Source organism: Dendrobium catenatum, unplaced genomic scaffold (genome assembly GCF_001605985.2).
Source record: "Dendrobium catenatum unplaced genomic scaffold, ASM160598v2 original_scaffold_238182, whole genome shotgun sequence".
Lineage (NCBI taxonomy): Eukaryota > Viridiplantae > Streptophyta > Magnoliopsida > Asparagales > Orchidaceae > Dendrobium > Dendrobium catenatum.
This window is the reverse complement of record NW_021556590.1, coordinates 558,208-576,692: the sequence shown is the minus strand read 5'-3', so window position 1 is coordinate 576,692 and position 18,485 is coordinate 558,208. Positions and strand designations below refer to the sequence as shown.

The 18,485-nt window shown below is 37.9% G+C and overlaps 1 protein-coding gene across 3 annotated transcripts in view; it reads right to left on the bottom strand.

Moving 5' to 3' along the window:
- LOC110100261 (phototropin-1A) overlaps positions 1–18,485 on the bottom strand; it is a 46,802-nt gene that overhangs the window by 7,834 nt on the left and 20,483 nt on the right. For all 3 annotated transcript variants that reach the window (XR_003699860.1, XM_020827693.2, XM_020827691.2), the window contains one exon: positions 3,904–4,026. Coding sequence is in view for 2 of the 3 variants with exons in the window: in XM_020827693.2 (XP_020683352.1) it covers positions 3,904–4,026 (123 nt within the window). In the remaining variant the exon portion in view is untranslated. The remainder of the gene's footprint in view (positions 1–3,903; positions 4,027–18,485) is intronic.

The window sequence follows — 18,485 nt, the reverse complement described above, 5'->3', positions numbered from 1 at the left end:
AAGAACGGAGCTCTTTTCGGGGATTTAAGTTTTTGGTCAACAGACGTCGGGTGAGTTTAGCGAGACACTGCTTTCTTTTGCTTTCGAAACTCACCATGCACGGTCGACTCGACCTCGACACTAGTATTGAGGTTAACAATCCTCCAAAACGATTGAGGGAAATTCAAGAGTTGATGGCGCCACAAAACCACCATATGGTTGAGTGAGCTCTTTGAGCAAATACTTGATGATTGCAAAGAACTTCTAGTTGAGGAGTAGCAGATAATGTGAAAGACCCTTCACTTAAGAGAGAAATTGTTAAAGCAAATGAAAGTATTAAGTTAGTCCTACATTGAACATACCTGTTAACGGCGAATGGCGCACTATGGCGCAAAGGTCCCTTTAGAGCCATGGCGCATAGCGCATGATGCGGAGCGCGCCATTTTGAACATGACACACACTATATAAGAATTATAAAATAATAAGCAAGAATATAAAATATCATTAAAAATGAAAGACAAGTTATCCAAGAGACACAAATTCACATTTAAAGTTCTAACCCCTTCCTCCTCTCATATAGAGTCCAATGTATTGGGAGACGGACCCACGATTAAAAAGGCGTTTGAGGCGGACGCCTCGAGGCGCGCCTCAAATCGAGGCGGAGGTCGGGCGAATTGAGGCTTAAGCCTCGAACGTCCGGGCGAGGCTTACGCCTTTTTCCACAGAGGCGTACGCCTCAATACCTGAGGCGCCGAGGCGCATCGAGGCAGCGCCTCGAAAGGGAGAAAGTTACCTTCAAAGCCAACGAGCTCCCGTTGTTTCTTCTTATCAAAATGTCGTAACTTATGATCCGACAGGAAAGCCAGTACCGCTCAATTCCGACCCAGTACCACTCAGTACCGAGCGGTATATGCTCGGTGCCGAGGCTTACGCCTCGCCTCGCTTAGCCAAAACGCCTCGATTCCCGATTTCGCCTTTTAAAACGTTGCTCCCAATCAAAACATGCACTCATGAAGAAAACTTATACAAAGCATGCACTCATGAAGAAGCCGACTAACACTAACAACTATTACTAAAGATGATGAATACAACAATATGTCGGACTGCCGGGGGTCCAAGGGGGTGCAGCGCTCTTGTGGGGGTTTCCGGGGGCAGCGCCCCCAGAACAAATTTTATTTGTAAGAGTAATTTTGAAGTTCTGCTTATTTTTAAAGTTCATAAGTTGTTTGTAAGGAAAGAAACCTAGCGGTACCGAGCAGTACCGAGCATGTACCTAGCGGTACCGAGCATGTACCAAGCGGTACCGAGCATTTTTTTAATTTTAAGAGGTGGACGCCTCTAAACCATGGTTGCTAGTGAAACACATCAAGTAGCAATCAATAAGAATCATACATGTTAAGTTGTAAATTCTTGTAAAAAATATTCATAGGTATAATGAAATTTAAAACTAATTTGCCGCACTATTTTACGTCGTGCACCATGCGCCATCGCTCACATGTGGCGCAAATAGCCCACGCTATTTTAAACACATGCGCCTCGCCATGAACATGTCGCTGTAGGTGCGTCGCGCCGTGCGCCATGGCGCGTGCTATTTTGCACCATTGACAACTATTATTGAATAGTAGACATATGTGTTCAAATAGAAATTGCTTCACCCTCACTCATAAGCTTACACTTTTGGGTTGAAAATGAACTTGCTCACTAGGATATAAAGGCGAACTTTACACCCCTTTTGGTTCAATACTCCTAACAAAAGCATAATTTGATTTGCCTGCTATAGAGATCCACCATTTGTTGACAAGCTTTCAAGCGCGTTACAAGCTATGATACACCGACACGACACTTAGAGAGGGTATGCAGTGTCGGACAAAAACACGCGTCCGACACGGCATGGACACGTGTCCGACACGACATTGGAGTGTCGCAATTAAAAAAATTAAAATTAAAATCGAACACGCTTGTCCGGTTATTAAATAAGGTATCGCTAGGTACATGCTCGGTATTGCTCAATACATGCTCGGTATTGCTCAGTACATGCTTGGTACCGCTCAGTACATGCTCGGTACCGTTCAGTACATGCTCGGTACCGCTCAGTACATGCTCGGTACCGCTTGGTACATGCTCGGTACTGCTAGGTACATGCTCGGTACCGCTTAGTACCGCTAGGTACATGCTCGGTATTGCTAGGTATATGCTCGGTACTGCTAGGTACATGCTCGGTACCACTCGGTATCTTCCCATACAAACAACTTACGAATTTTAAAAACAAGCAGAACTTCAAAATTACTCTTCAAAATATGCTCGGTACTGCCCCTTGACCCCACGACCTGACCGGGCAGGTCGAACCCCGCCAGGGGGTAGCGCCCCCTTGGACCCCCGCCAGACTGGTATATTGTTGTATTCATGTTGTCTTATTATTGGATATTTTGATTTCACTTCATATCAATTTAATTTGATGTATTCATATGTATGATTGGTTTGTTAGCAAAATGAGCTCTACTACTGGCGGGGGTGGATTAGGTGAAGGTTCAAAAGAGCCATCTGTCCACGCCGTGTCTGTGTCCTATATTTTTAAAAATTATTATATATTATATTAAAAAAATATTATGTCGTGTCCACGCCGCACCCGTGTCCTATATTTTTAAAAATTGTCGTGTCACGTGTCCGTGTCGTGTCATGTCCGTGTCGTCGTGTCCGTGTCGGTGCATCATAGGTTACAAGTTTCCTGCAAGTTTAGTTTCAATCCAGTGTTTGCATTCAATTCTAGTCGTTGTAGTTCATTTGATATGATGAGTATTTTTTTTAGGCATTTGATATTTCATATGGCTTCTATGTTGCAAGCATCACTTATAAGTTTTCCCTGTTGTGCTAAGGAAAACGTGAATAGATTCCTCCCCTCGCACAAAACGTGTCAAAATTGAGATTTTGAAAATTCTAAGTGTTAAACATTTTATTCCTGCGCTCATGAAGCGATGACGAGATGATGAGTGTGCGGCAAGATGATGAGGTCTTGATTGCACAATTTCTTTTCCATTTTTTGCTCTTTTCATTTTTTTCTTTTCAATTTTTCATTCTAGAGAAAGAAAGCGGAGAGAGAGAGAGTAAGAGAGAAATAGATAGAAATGGAAAGAGAGAGTTCGAGAGAGAAAGAAAGGGAGAGAGATAGAAGAGGGAACGAGAGGATAGAAAGAGAAGAAGAGGGGATGAAAGGGATGGAGGAAAAGAGGGAGAGTGAGAGAGAAGAATAGGAAATAAGAGGAAGAAGGATAGAGTGAGAGGGGAAGAGGTCAGTGGTGATTGGGTTGGTGCAAGTGGCGGTGGTGACTAGATCAGCAATGGAGCGATGCTCAAATTGGACGATACCAGAGCGAGAGAAATGGTGGAGAGAGTGATAGAGTGAGTGGGACAAATAGATCGAGAGAGAGAGTGAAGGAGGGTTCAAGTGCAAGAGACGAGATATTGAAAGAAATGGGGTTCATGTGCCGGTAAGGGGACGTGTGCTTAGCTTGGAGAGGAGAGGAGAAGTGCAGGTAGGAGGTAGACGTACGCTAAACAATGGGCGGGGATTTATTTTATAGGTCAACACCATCAATCATGATCCACTAGAAATCTAAGCTTAATTCTTATCACCTTTATTATTTCAAGAATTAAGGCTAGACAAATAGATCTTTGAAACTTTCAAACCATTATCCAAGGTTGAAAAACGGTTCTTACTTGCCATCCTAGAAATCTGAAGAATTATAGATGAACGTCCACTTAATGAGGAAACATCTATCCAATAATCTGGTCTGAAGTTTTTGTATAATCTAGTCTGCTTTGATACTAGTGCTAGCCTATACCGTGGTTTGGATCAGGGCAGGTATGAACATAATAAATTGTTGCCTCAAAGTTAATCTGCAGTTGAAGCTGAAGGAAAAGACATACTGGTGCAATGTACTCTTCAGTTCCAACAAAGGAGTTTGACGCTCTCATTGGTTCAGCAACAAAAACTGGAGGCGTTCTTCCTTTCTTCTGCTTCTTTTTAGCCCCCGTATTTGGAAGTAATAACTGGAAGGATTTCGAAGTCTAATTAGTTTTGAAAAATAAGAGAGCATAGATGCAAATGCATTGACTAAAATTTAAATAATTTCTGTTGGAAACAAAATTTATTTGAAGCTACATCTTGCAGCCTATCACAGATTGATTCCCCTCTCTTCATTCCAGTGAGAGAAAAATCATGAAAAGCATATCATGTGTAAACATTAGGTTTTTAACAAGTATGCTATGAGAGTCGGACCAAAATACAATTTTAGTGAACTTACTAACTCCTTTTCATTTTCATCAATAAGCAGAAGATAAAATAATGAAAAATATAACATGTATAAAAAACAAACAATATCTCTTATGAACTGCTTTTCATTTTCATCAATTAACCATTTAGTTATCCAATTATTAGACATGATAGTAACATTTACAAACTGCATTCTCCTGCCAAAGTTGATAAAGACGGCACATAACTTAGGCTTGCTGACTACAATATTCTCAAGCTTTTCCAGCGAATTGCACAGTTAGAAATAAAGATCTGAACCTTTCCTTGAGGTTTTGTATTGGTTAGATTGTTCTCATCATATCTTTTTCTGAAACTAGAAATACATTAAAAGAAGAAACTTTATGAGTACTGATTGCTGGGATTTAATCTATGAGTGCTTCACTCATTAAATATAGAAAGATGTCTATATCTCCAAGCCAATACTTTAGCGATTAAGTTCTATCCATATCCTACCTTCATATAATCAACTTTACGGTGACTTTCCCCAAGGAACGTATTTCATACATATTTGAACATTGTAAGTTTGCAACTTTCCAAGGAATAGGCCAATATTACAATAAAGTACACAATGTGATTACACAACAGAACCTCCTTATTTTCAACTTTTTTTATTGTTCGCAACATTGAACGCTCACTCGCTCAGTAAAGACAAACGTCGCTCCTCATTTTGAAGCTCTTTCCACCAACGACTGCAGCCTCAAAATTTTGATTTCACATACCAATGATCGGTATACATCTCAAAAAATATTCAATGAATGGAATTTAACAGGAAGACAAAATGTCAATTATTAGGTCTAATCGGCTGCTAGAGTTTACTATAATTTTAAACTAATAAATATTCTTTCTTAATCCCATCCCATTATTCTATCTTGCCACCACCATTATATATGCCTAAAGAATCTGAGTCTATTTTTCATCACCCTATTATTAATAGGTGGTGATCCCACCTTCTCTTTAATATAGTATTTTATTACTCTATCATTCCAAGGTTTCTAGAGATCCAACTTAAGATTCACATTTATGCTACACAGCTTTACTTTCAGAGACTTTTTTTTGCCTAACATCCAAATCTATAAACCAAAATCAATTTAATTAAAAATACACAAATCAACCTTTCATTCTCCAAATGAATCTATATTACTGCAAAACATTATTGATCAGCCCCTACATTTTAACCACCAATTTTACTTGATCAACACTACAGCTTCTAGAGATCCAACTTAAGATTCACATTTATACTATACTAAGCTTTACTTTCAGTGACTTTTTTTTGACTAACATCCAAATCTATAAAGCAAAATCAGTTTAATTAAAAATACACAAATCAACCTTTCATTCTCCAAACGATTCTATTACTGCAAAACATTCTTGATCAATCTCTACATTTTAACCACCAATTTTACTTGATCAACCTCTACATTTTCTAGAGATCCAACTTAAGATTCACATTTATGCTACACTAAGCTTTAATTTCAATGAATTTTTCTTGTCTAACATCCAAATCTATAAAACAAAATCAATTTAATTAAAAATACGCAAATCAACCTTTCATTCTCCAAACGATTCTATTACTGCAAAACATTCTTGATCAACCTTTACATTTTATTACTTTTACTTGTACAAATTGGAATTATATATAACCCCTCCCCCTGTGAAGAAAGATGATCATGGTCCTAGGACTCAAATTTGGTTAATCCTCTAGCATGGTTGATTCCCTTTGAATTCTTAATTTTTTTACATTATAGCTATGCCAAGACGTTATTATGTGTTTTACTTGGTGTTGGACTCTACTAGTTAATTAATGTTGAGAGACATCATAGTACCATAGATCTTTCAGATATGGGAGAACTAGGGCATAATCTTTTGTCGAGTCACATTTTATAAACGTTTAAAAAGACAAAATCGGGAATCGAGTCGTTTTGCCTTAGTGAGGCAAGGCTTAAGCCTCAAAATAAAAAAATAAAAAATATATGAACTAATAAATAATCCATAAAAATAACAAAAATAAATTAAAACATCACCGTCTGTGGGCTCCGAAAATTCGGCCTCGGCCTCCACTCTCATTTTTCTTATTCGGCGAGGGAGTTTTAACGAACTAGGTTCCGAGGTAAATTTTGGAAGGCAGATGAGTTTGTAGATAAGACACTACCCAGAGATTTCGCCCTCATTTTGCGAGGACTTTATGATCTGAGTTCTGGTTTCCTATAGGCGCAAGCCCCTATAGTTAATTACCCCTCCCGATCAGTCATATGAACTTGTTTATTTCTTTGAATCTGTGTTATTGAACAATCTGTGATGTTTTTAGTTGGTTGATGCTATTGAACATTTTGTTTTGATGGATATTTATGTTTTTGAGTATATGTTGAAGTTCTTGACATCTGTGATGTGTATATCTGTGTTGTGGAACTGTTATTGTATGTATTTATATATGTTTACAGGTGTGAAAATCCGATTGTTGGCTGGGAAGGCAAATTTTTTTTGTTATTGATACAGGTTTCTGGCGGATTTGGCGTCGGAAATGCGACGGAACCGACGATACAACGAATCGGTGCAATCATGCCGGCGTTTTTTTTCCGCCAGAAAAGGGCGGCGGTAAATGCGTTGGAAGCAAGTCGTAGCTTTATTTACGGCTCACCTTACGGCGTCTTATCCGCCGGCGTTTTCCGGCGTATCAATAGTGCCGGAAACAAACCGTAGCTTTAGTTACGACGAATCTACGACGTTTTATCCGCCGGTATTTGCCGTCGGATATATACGTCGTAAAATTTCGACGTATATATCGCCGGAATAATCGTTTAGGAAACGACGTTTTGGCCAACATATTTTGCGCCGGTAATACGTCGGAGAGTGCACCGGAAAGGTTTCCATCGTCTTATAAACGTCAGAAGATATTTTCCGACGCGCGCCAAACCGGCGTACCAAAATCCGACGGAAATGCGCCGGAAACCAAGGCCTTCCGTCGGATTTTACGCGTTACCGGCAGATATTTTCTGTCGGTAATACTGTGTTTTCCTGTAGTGTTCTCGTTCCTTTGTAATGCTATTGGTGGGCAACAAGATTTGAGATTACATTTCTTGTCGTCCATCCACTTCCATTTATATTTTCATTAATATTCAATTCCACCCTAACATAAGCAAGTATCTACAATTGGCAAATCTTTTCTCATTTTCTCTAAATATGAAATCTTTGAGCTTGCTAAACCACTTTCGTTTTCTATTGTAGGTAAATTTTCTTTAAGCAACCGCAAATTGGATGTTATTCACAAATTCATGTAAGATTTACACAAGTGGTGAATATATAGTTGGTTTAATTGATCCTCATTGTACCATTATAAAACTATCATTAGATGCATATTATACCATACCCTTTTCTTTATGTCTGCTGTATATGCTAAAGTGGTTTCCCTATTTTTGCTAATCTAAGGAATCACCTATCACCACTATATGGGTGGCTTTTCCTCGACTTCATTTACATTATTGAAACCAATCCACGTTATACTTCTTGAGATCTATAATTGCTAAATCTTTGTAAGTGGTTATTGCTATTACTCATCTTTCTAGGCCTTATTTGACTATAGTTATGGTAGAAATGGATGTTACTTCTCCATTTAGAAAAGTAGATGTGAATAAACTCCATGTTTAGTGGATATTGGTAGAAGCACGAATTTGAAGTCATTACCCCTATGGCTTATTTTGCAAAATCATTAGGCTTAATTACTCTTAGATATTTCAAAGCTCATCTTGTAAAAGAAAATATAACATTCTTGCACAAGAGGCACATTCAGAGGTTCAGATACTTGCTCCTCCAATAATGTTTGTTGCTCCATAATCAATTTAAATTTGCAATCAAAATATTGAACCAATGACATTCATTCAATTTTGGGCCAATTGTGTCTACCCTTGCTAGCCCTACAAAAATAGTCTCTATACCATCTGCATACAATATCAACAAAATTGATCCTTCTCTTCTTGAAATTCCTCATCCCCATCCCATTATTGAAGACACCTATGATCATGACACTTCATCCCTATGAATTTGATGGAAGTACAGTGATAATGCTCTTGTGGATAGGAAGTATCAAAAGAAAGCCAGACAGGGACACAAGGCTTGAGCAAGCCCTCGTGGAGCACAGGCAAGGCTAATTGCACAAGTGAGGGTGGACATGTGGGCAATTTGAGGCGTATGCGAGTGGAACGAGCATGTAAGGTGCATGCATGAGTGGACCTAATGTATGAGCCGCATGTGAGCAAGTGGTTGAGGGCTTTGTGTATGCTAGGCCGGACGATCGACCAAGTAAGCTTTGAGGATGTCATTTGGTGACGATTTCAGTGCTTAAAAGTTTTGATTTCTCTTCCTTTCTATTCCCTAAGCCAAGAGTATAATACCAAAAAAAATTTAAAATGTAAGCATAATTTTTTGCTCAAAATTTTACCCAATTTATCTTTCCCCCATAATGGGGTGTACCTTTAAGAAGAAGTAGATAAGGAAAAAAAGAAAAAAAGAAGAGGAAGAAGAAAAAGTATGAGAAAAAGAAGTGGAGGAAGAAGAAAAAGAATAAGAATAAGATTTGATTTTAATTAAAAGTCTGTATTATAATTTATAAAGCTAATTTTAGAAATATTAAATTTTAATCATATACCAAGTAATAAATTTTGTTTAAATGTAACTTAATAATTTTGAATGAAATAATAAACTTGTAATGATATAATAAGTAATAAATTTAAAGTGAGTATGATTAAAATATTTAAAAAAATAGCAAGAAGAGAGAATTAGGTTAAATGAATTTATTATAAAATACCTCAAGAATTTATAAAAATGTGTTAAAATTATTTATAGTTATATTTTTTATTGAAGTTAAATATTAAAGATATAATTAAAAGGGTAAAATAAAGAATAACATTATCATATAGAGAGTTTGAGAATTAAAAGAAACATATGCTATATAGGTCGTATTGAGGGAAGCAACTTTCAAGTGGAAAAAAATTCTCCGAGTTAAAGTCGATAACTATGCTTTCTTTTTATAGTTATTATTTTTGTTTCTCTAAATCGAATGCATTCCTTTATGTGTCCTTACATGAATTGATACATGTTTTGACTTAAATTAGACTGCTATTGCAAGGTCGTATAATGATTTTCTTTTCATTAATGAAATCCTCATTTTGAAAGGAATAACATCAGTGCTTCTCAGTTTTTGAATATTAATTCGTTTCTTTCTGATATGATAAGAAAATGAGATGATTAATGTATAATGAGAGGAATGCAAATAAATATTTATATAGGTGTGAATACATATACATGCTGAATGATGAAATTCAATCCCTTATGATATTAGCCGGGAACACAATATACCCATATATATAAATAAAATGGAAAAAGGTTACATGCCCTTCAGAGTTAGGTTCTAAAAATGTATAAGATGGTGTGCCTTTATGATACAATTTAAATGGCAGTTACTACGATGGTTGTATTAGAAGATAAATTAAGATATTAAATAATAAAGAAAGCAAATAATATCTTATTCTATCATTGTTATAACTTAATCTTCTTATTGCTTCATGAAATTGAAATGATATTGATCTATTTATAAAAACGAGCATGTATACGGTTTCCTAATTTATGAATATCTATAATTTAAAAAATACTTAGCCTTGTTTAACACATCCTTTAGTTGCTAACCATTTTCAAAAAAAAAACCCTGTTAACCTAAATAGGTGAAAGGAGTTTTTGTATAGTAGAAAGTTCATTTCTGGAGTTTGTAGTGTATAAGTTATATGTAATAACTTTATACTAGTATTTTTGTAAATATATGCTATGAAGATGAAAATAAAATAAAAATGGTGTACAATATGAAATGTTCAAAAAGAAAATTTATGATTTAGTTCTCTTTTCATTTTGATGGTAATGTTAGAATGTTTAAAAAGTTTATCCAAAATTCTGTTCTTGCCTTAGTACTCCGAGCTCCCAGATCAGGACATGAAAATTAAGAAACCTACCTTTTTTTTTCATTTCAAACCATAATTATTAAGATTTGTTGCTCTCCAGACCTTGCATCATAAACGCTTTAAGCACTGGATGTGCCTTTCTCCAATTTGAAAGCTAATCATCATAGACATTTTCTTACTCCTACTTCAATCAGCTAACCTTAGCCCACTCACTTTAAATTTTCAACACATTAATTTTTAAAACACCACCAAAAGTCAAGCAACCCTTCTTTATTCAAACCTTTATGAAGATAGTCAAACCACTTATTAAGAGTTGGATACACATGTTACACCATTTAATTTCAATACTGTGGGCTCCGAAAATTCGGCCCCGGCCTCCCCGCTCGCGCTTTTCTTTTATATTCGGCGAGGGAGTTTTAACTGAATAAGTTCCGGGGTAAAGTTTGGAAGGCAGATGGGTTTAAAGATAAGACACTACCCAGAGATTTCGCACTCATTTTGCGAGGACTTTATGATCTGAGTTCTGGTTTCCTATAGGCGCAAGCCCCTATAGTTAATTACCCCTCCCGGTAACGAGAGAGAACTTTCGATTAAGGCTAGTCATCGATCAGATACGTAGAGATACGTGTTATCTGGCATATAGTAGTAGCAAAGGGCATAAGAATTGGAGAATTTGAAGATTTTGATATTTAAAAATAGAAATTTCCACCATCTTTCACTTAAAGCGGATGGTGGGGGAGTGGATGATAGACCCGATCAAGATCTCATGGTTCCGTCGTCCCGAGCCATCATGATCCCTGGTCTACTTAGTCAGAGGAGGTAGTCGACCCAACCTGACGGAAGAATCCTTGTCGGCAGCCATGGGTTGCTTCGTCCAAGGGGACCTTGTAGACCTGGGTTTGATGTTTGTCTAAGGGGACAAATTTGAATCCACCTTAGCTTGCAGAGAGCTTCATGCCCTATCAATCATATCCTATTGATTCATATCTCAAGGATTTGATACCAATAAGGAACATATTGGCTCTAGCCATAACCGGTATTTCGTGGTGCCATTTGGCGGCAAAGCCACTCGGTTTAGAGGGCCCCGGATCGTCGTAACCGTTTATCCTGCGGTGCCATTTGGCGGCAGACCGTCGGTTAGAGGACACGTACCACGTCCTTACTGACAGGAGATTGTTTGAGAATGGATCCTAATGATATTTTCGACTAGGCATTTTCGGGTTTCTTGTAGGCTTTGTGCCTTTGCTTGTGAATTTTCTTGATTGTAAGCCTTGAAGGCCTAATATGAATGTATAAGATAAATATTTCGGTCGACTTCGTGACCGTATATTTATCCAATAGTTCGAACCCTGTCTACTCCTATTTGCTTGCTTAGGAGAATTGGGATTCTCGTAGGCTTTGTGCCTTTGATCAGTGAATTCTCTTGATTGTAGGCCTTAAAAGGCCTAATATGAATGTATTAAATAAATACAACGATCACCACAACCGTGTATTTTTTTAAAGGTTCAAACCCTGTCGACTCCTATAGATCTGTATAGAAGGATCGGGTTTGAACTTGAATTCACTTATCGACCCGCGCAACATCCCTAGACGTCACATGTGTACCAATAACATGCTCGCCGGGGCCCATGCGGGTCAAGATTATATTTTCTCCTTTAGTGTACCTATGTGCATACAATTTATAGTGCACGTGCAGAGGTACTTTGAAATATTTGTAGTTGTGCGTATAACTGTCATTTGGATGCACACAACATTTCATTTGAGAGCTTATACATGCCTTATGTCCGCTAGTACGAGTGTTGCGGATCCGGTGGCGTAGTTATTCAGATGTTATGAGGTATTTCCTCATCTTGACATTGACTCCCCCTTTTCTCATTCACCGGGGATGGGATTTTCTTGAAATTTGGAGTCAATGACTGCTAATTTGGAAATAACTCCTTTCAGGATCTTTGGTGTAGCGGACCGTTATTTTCGGTATTTGTAGGCATCAGAACTGTTTTCTTCCTAAGGATGGGACAAGGAAGAAACTTTGGAGCACCATGAATTTTAGTTCTAATTTGTTTGAACTTTCCTCCCATTCTGCTAGGAGGTGTCCTTCTCCGTACATCGAGTTGCCCTTGTACTCGACATACTTGGAGATTTTGATCATCGCTGTTGTAGATGATATTTGTACTTGTGTCCACAGTGATTCGTTGTTCTTTCAATACACTGTTGTTATCCACAAGTATCCATTTGCAGGGGACCGCTGTATCCACTATGACCTACGACCTCCTAAAAATGTTTGTAGAAGACCCATTGCTTCTGCATCATATCCACCCTTTCACCAATGTTGGGTGGTTTGATTATACTTGTTTGACCTCGTAGGGATCGTCGTAGGAGATACTTGTACTTGTGCCCACAGTGGTTTGATGGTGCTTACGATATGCCCACTGTTGTTATCCACAAGCGGCTCGTATTTGTTTGTAAGGATCTGTTGTGTTTGCTACGAGCTCCTAGGAATGTTCGTAAGAGACCCTCATTTCTTGCATCACATCCACCTTTCACCAATCTCAGGTGGGATTTGTTGGGTTGCATTTGTTTGTAGGAATGGGTCCTTGGTTGCCGGTCTCCAGTATTGTCATCTCAATCAACAGGCACTTGTTTGAATCGGAGATCATATTGGCACATATGGCAGTCGTATATGAACTCTACAACTTGTTACTATTATTTTGCCAATATAGTTTATTTGACCTCGTAGGGATCGTCGTGGGAGATACTGTACTTGCGCCCACAGTGGTTTGTTGTGCATACGACATACACACTGTTGTTATCCACAAGCAACTTGTACATATTTACGGGAACACATTGTAGCCACTACGAGCTCCTGAAACTATTCGTAGGAGATCCATTGTTTCCTACATCATGCCCACCTATCACCAATCTCAGGTGGGTTTTTGTGTATTTGCATTTGTCGTGTTATATACTGAATACGTTCGTAGGAGGTGTTGTAGTTTGATTGGTGCCAAATCTGACTCAAGTCTGAGTCCAGTTCGAATCAACCTCCTGAGCTCAGTGTGCAAGGTTGTTTCTTTGTCCTTTGTAGTCCGAGTCTTGTCCAATTTTAGTGTCTTCCGCACTTACTTCCTTTGAATTTGAGTTCGAATGTATGTTCAAATGATTATTCAAAGTCTTCTGGAGTATTTGCAGGTTCATTTTTGTGTTCAAATTGATTTGAATTTGATTCCAATTTGGTTTTATTCTATTTGGATTTGGTCCTTTAGAAATCATTTGAATTTTGGTTCTAATTTAGATCTACCAGTCCTCTGTTCAATCAAGTTCAAAAGTTCACTGCTCTTTGTTTTAGTCCAGACTCTTGTTCTTTTGAGTTCAAAACAGGTCCAAGTGTAGTATGTTTTCACCCGAAATTTCGGCAGCCTCCAGGCGTCTCCCCCGCCCGTTTAGGGGAAAACTACGAGAAAACTGGGCCTTCCCATCACACACAATAAAGGCATGCATGGTAGGTGCCCTCTTTCGAGGACACCGCGGCCATAATTTTTCTTCCCACCACGCGCAATAAAAGCGTGCATGGGGTCTTTGACAGTACCTGTTACAAGAAAAGAGCAGTTTGCTTTCCCCCCGCCCGGGGGTACTTATGAATTATTCCGGCCATGCAAAGAAGAGGGTACACCAGGCTCACCTGGCCTCGTCGTGTGCGTCGAACCGGCTTCCCTCCTACCACGCTCACTAAAGGCGTGCTTAGGTGGTCCGCCGGTTCGACACGCATGTCAAGGCAGGAGGGCGAGGGTCGCTTACTTACCTCGTCGTAGGAGTCGCACCGGGTTCCCTCCTACCACGCTCACTAAAGGCATGCTTAGGTGGTCCGCCGGCTCGACACGCACGTCGAAGTAGGAGGGCGAGGGAAGGCGATTGTCCGCCTCGTCGTAGGCGTCGGACCGAATTCCCTCCTACCACGCTCAACAAAGGCGTGCTTAGGTGGTCTACCGGCCCGACGTACACGCCGAGGACGAAAGCCTGAGTTTAGGGATTATACCTTCAGGGACCCGGAGACTGGCGGTGGAGGGAACGAAGATCGAGGCAAAGCTTTTTTTTGTATATTATTTTTTTTTTGGTCATCCTCCCACAAACACACACACACTAATATATATATATATATATATATAATAACCTAAAGACTACCTTATGAAATCGGGTAGGGAGGCACGATCAGAGCTCGGGCAAGGGGAGATCGAGCTCGGCCTTGGTCGCGGAAGCTGGATCCGACAGGAGGGGGGAGTTCGGCTTGGGGCTGTGGTCGGGCAAGGTGGAGAAGAGGAAATCGGGTAGGGAGCTCTCTCTCTCTCTCTCTCTCTCTCTCTCTCTCTCACGGGATTCGGCCGAAGAGGCGCAGGAAGGGAGAAAGTTAACTTCACAGAGAGAGAACTCCAGTTCTTCCGTCCGGCCAAAATGTCGTAACTTTCGTTCCGACAGGAAGTGGGGTCGGAAATGAGGGAGCTGCGGGAGAATCGGAGAAGAGGAAGCATAGATCGGGAGTTCGGGAGCCAGGGAGAGGAGGTCGAAGGCCTCATTTCCTCGAGCCTTTTAACGACTCAAACGAGTCGTGCTGGCGATCGTGTGTGAGGCGACGTCGACGTTCGAGTCGTGCGACGTGCTGCGGCAGGGGAGCAGGTAAGAATTGGAATTTCTTTTTTTTTTAAGCAGCAGGTCAACAAATACTAATTAAAACATAACATTCTCCCATTTCCTTTTTTGATCGCCACCTCCTGCCTCTTTTAATCAACCACTTACACCCCACCCCATTTATCACACTATTCCAAACTCCAACATATATTAATTCCTACATTGCTACCAAAAGTCAAACAATCCTTCTTTGGTAAAAACCTAATTAAGATGATCAACTCAATTAATTTTCCTCACTTTAAACTAAAAAATCACATACACAAGCAAACATTAACACATCCTATTTATGCAATAAATCTTTTTCCATTCCTTAACACACTTCATTAATTTATGCTTATATAAAAACATGTGTCAAACTAACCCCTCTACTTCCTTGACCTCCATCATTATAGATTTTAAAGTTATTATGCATCCCCATCCATTATCCTTAACACCCTCTCTCTCTAACTTCCAGGACCAATTGCTCATTACAAGCATAATTAAAGAGCTCCCTCAAAAATTTTCAAGATTCTTACCACTATATGTCTACTTTCATCACTTCAAATAACCACATTTTACTCTCAAGCCATCAAACCAGCACATGTTTGTACATGGTTTTGCTCTATTGCACAAACAAAGAATCCCCCTTCCCAAGTTATCAAACCATCCTCCATGATATTTTTAATCATCCAAGCTTCTACCCAATTAATACCTACAATCTCTAAGTTCTTTCTGAGGTACTTCCCTCCTTTCTTGCTAATTCACGCTACATTTAGATGACTCTTTCAATGCTCATGATGAAAACACTTTGTCAAAACGTTTATGAAAATACTATGAAACACTAAGAAGGGGGATGAATTGGTTATTTTAAAATTTTAATTAAAGAGCAACAAACCAATATGCAATGAAGAATAACTTTGAATAATAGTTATAGCTTTGGAAAACAATAAAGCAACAATACAAAAAGATATTTTCATAATTACTGAAGATTTATTCAAAGCAAATGTTCTTACTAATATAATTGAAACTAACGAAAGATAGCAATCACAATATGATCAAACCACAAATCTCAGAAAGTAAAGCTTGCAGAAATAAAATGCAGAAAAAGTAGAAGAAAAAGTAAACCATAATTTTTATAGTGGTTCGGTCAAACTCGACCAACATCAACTTCCCAAAGGTCCTCCTCTATAAGAATTTCACTATTAAATGCCATTTCTGCACTCAGCAAGATGGAGAAGCCATTCTCCCTCACAAAACTCTTCCTCCCAGAAAGCCTGAACACTCCTGCTTCCCGCAACGACGGAGATGTCGCTCCCTCCTTTTGCTCCTCGCTATGATGGGGATATTGCTCACTCCTACTCCTCGCAATGACAAAGATGTTGCTCCCAAAACCTCCTCTGCTAGTCAAAAGCCCTTCGACTAAAGATTTCTTCCCTAGAGCTCCTCTTCAAGAGCTCCAAAACCACAACCCGGAGGACCCAAGGTCATGGGCGATGAGGACAACCATATGACTCCCTCACACACCTTTTGACTTGCTCAAGGAATTTTCCCTCACCTCACTTTCTCTCTGCCATGTGGATTGGACACTCTCACAAGCAAATAGATATCTCTCCCTCTCCAAAGTTCTCTCACAAACAAAAAGTCTCAGGCTACTTACATCCTCTCTCTTCAATTCAAAAGAATAAAATGGACTATTTAAATAAAACCCTAATTTTTAATTATGTTGTATTGATTGTAAAGTACAAAAAGTGTATCGTACTATCTGATTAATTAAGCATATGTTTCTAAGTTCTATTAGATGGAAGTGTAAGATTATTAATCGTACAGTACAATCAGCTATATTGAATCAAGAATTGTCCAAGACAAACCAAACTTCGTCCAACAAAGCTCCTGTTAAATTGTAATGGATGATGTGAATCGTACAATACGATTGTTAATCAAATTTAATCCTGATTCAATTGCATGATCTACAGTCCAAATTAGACAAGATGCATTAATAATCGTACAGTATGAAATCTTTTGTACAATACGAATCTGTCAAAATTCAAATTTCAAATTTGCCCAAATCGTACAACTATATGCATTAAGTTTTTGGGTTGAAGATAAATTTGATCATTAGTGTATTTGGCCGAGCATTGGCCCACCTTTGGTTCACACTCCTTAAGAAGTGGCCTTAAAACTAATAATTTAGTTTGGATCAAGTGGTCATAGGGTTTATGGCTCTTATTGGTCTAAACTCCGGGTGTACTTTACTTAATAATGTTTAAAAACTTTTGTTTGAGGTGGAGAGCTCTTATGCAAGTGGAGATTATTAAGACAAATGATAGTATTGGTTTAAACCCATAACAGAGAGTAAAAAACATGTTAGTGTAGAATACTAAATAGTTGTTACTTACCTATTGATAAAAACTTTTGGGTTGAAAATGAGTTTAATTATTAGTATATCAAGCCCAACTTTGTTCCACAATTTGATTTTACATTCATTAACACACCAAGATACCACATCGAATACTTTTTATAAGCATCTCCATATCCAAAAAAAATATTGCCTCAATGCTCATTCTTGACATATTTATGCTAAGATTAAAGAATATTTGGTCATCCAACAACTACTAATTCTAGTCACTACTCTATATGATAAATAATTTTAGTAACTTCAACATATCTTAGGCACATAATTTCACCTTAAAACCCATCAAATCAGCTTTTAAGTAAGATCATATGCTTTAAAAAAAAAAAAGATAAAACCCATAAAAATATATGTTAATTGTTCTCCTCTTTTTGGATTAATTAACACAGAATATTTTTCTAGTAAAAATTTAAATTGGCCATTTAATACTGACATAAATTTCTAAAACTATGTTCTATAACTTTATAACATAACTCTTAAGTTTGACTTACCCACAATTACACAATCCTGAATATCTTTATTCTTCAGGAATAGTATCATTATATTTTTTTCTCTAAATATCCTGTTAATCCTTAAGATATTATTAAAAAAAATTGGTAAACTACACCAATATTCGAGCAACTTTCCAAAAATGAATATGTAAGTTATTTGTACCTAAAATTTGATTTTAGGTATTTGATCAATCCTTATAATGATTCATAATTTTATTCAACTTTCTCTTCTAAAAAAATGTCTTTGTAAACTTTTCAATAATAAATTTATATTGAGTAATGTACAAATCGGTGTGGCTCTTAATGGTTTAAACTATACGGGATAATTTCATCATTAAATGCTTAGCTATCAACAAAGGTCAATGACAAGCAGTTAATTCAGGTAAATTAACAGGTCATCATGAGATTGAATAATGATAGTTGCTAATCTAGATAATCAACCATAGCTCTAACATAAGGATAATAATATTGTATCAAAGATCTTGTTTTACTAGCTTAAGTGAAAAAAAGAACAAAGAACTTCATTCAAACATTTAAAAGTTACATATTTTATATATTGCTTGTTAGAACTTTGATAAAAGCTTAAGTTCAACATAATTGTAGCATAGGGCTAGTGTAAATAGACCATGTAAATCCTCAAGTTTTCTCAACTGCTGGTTTCAGGAAATGTATGTCAGTTATCATTAATAAGATTCTTC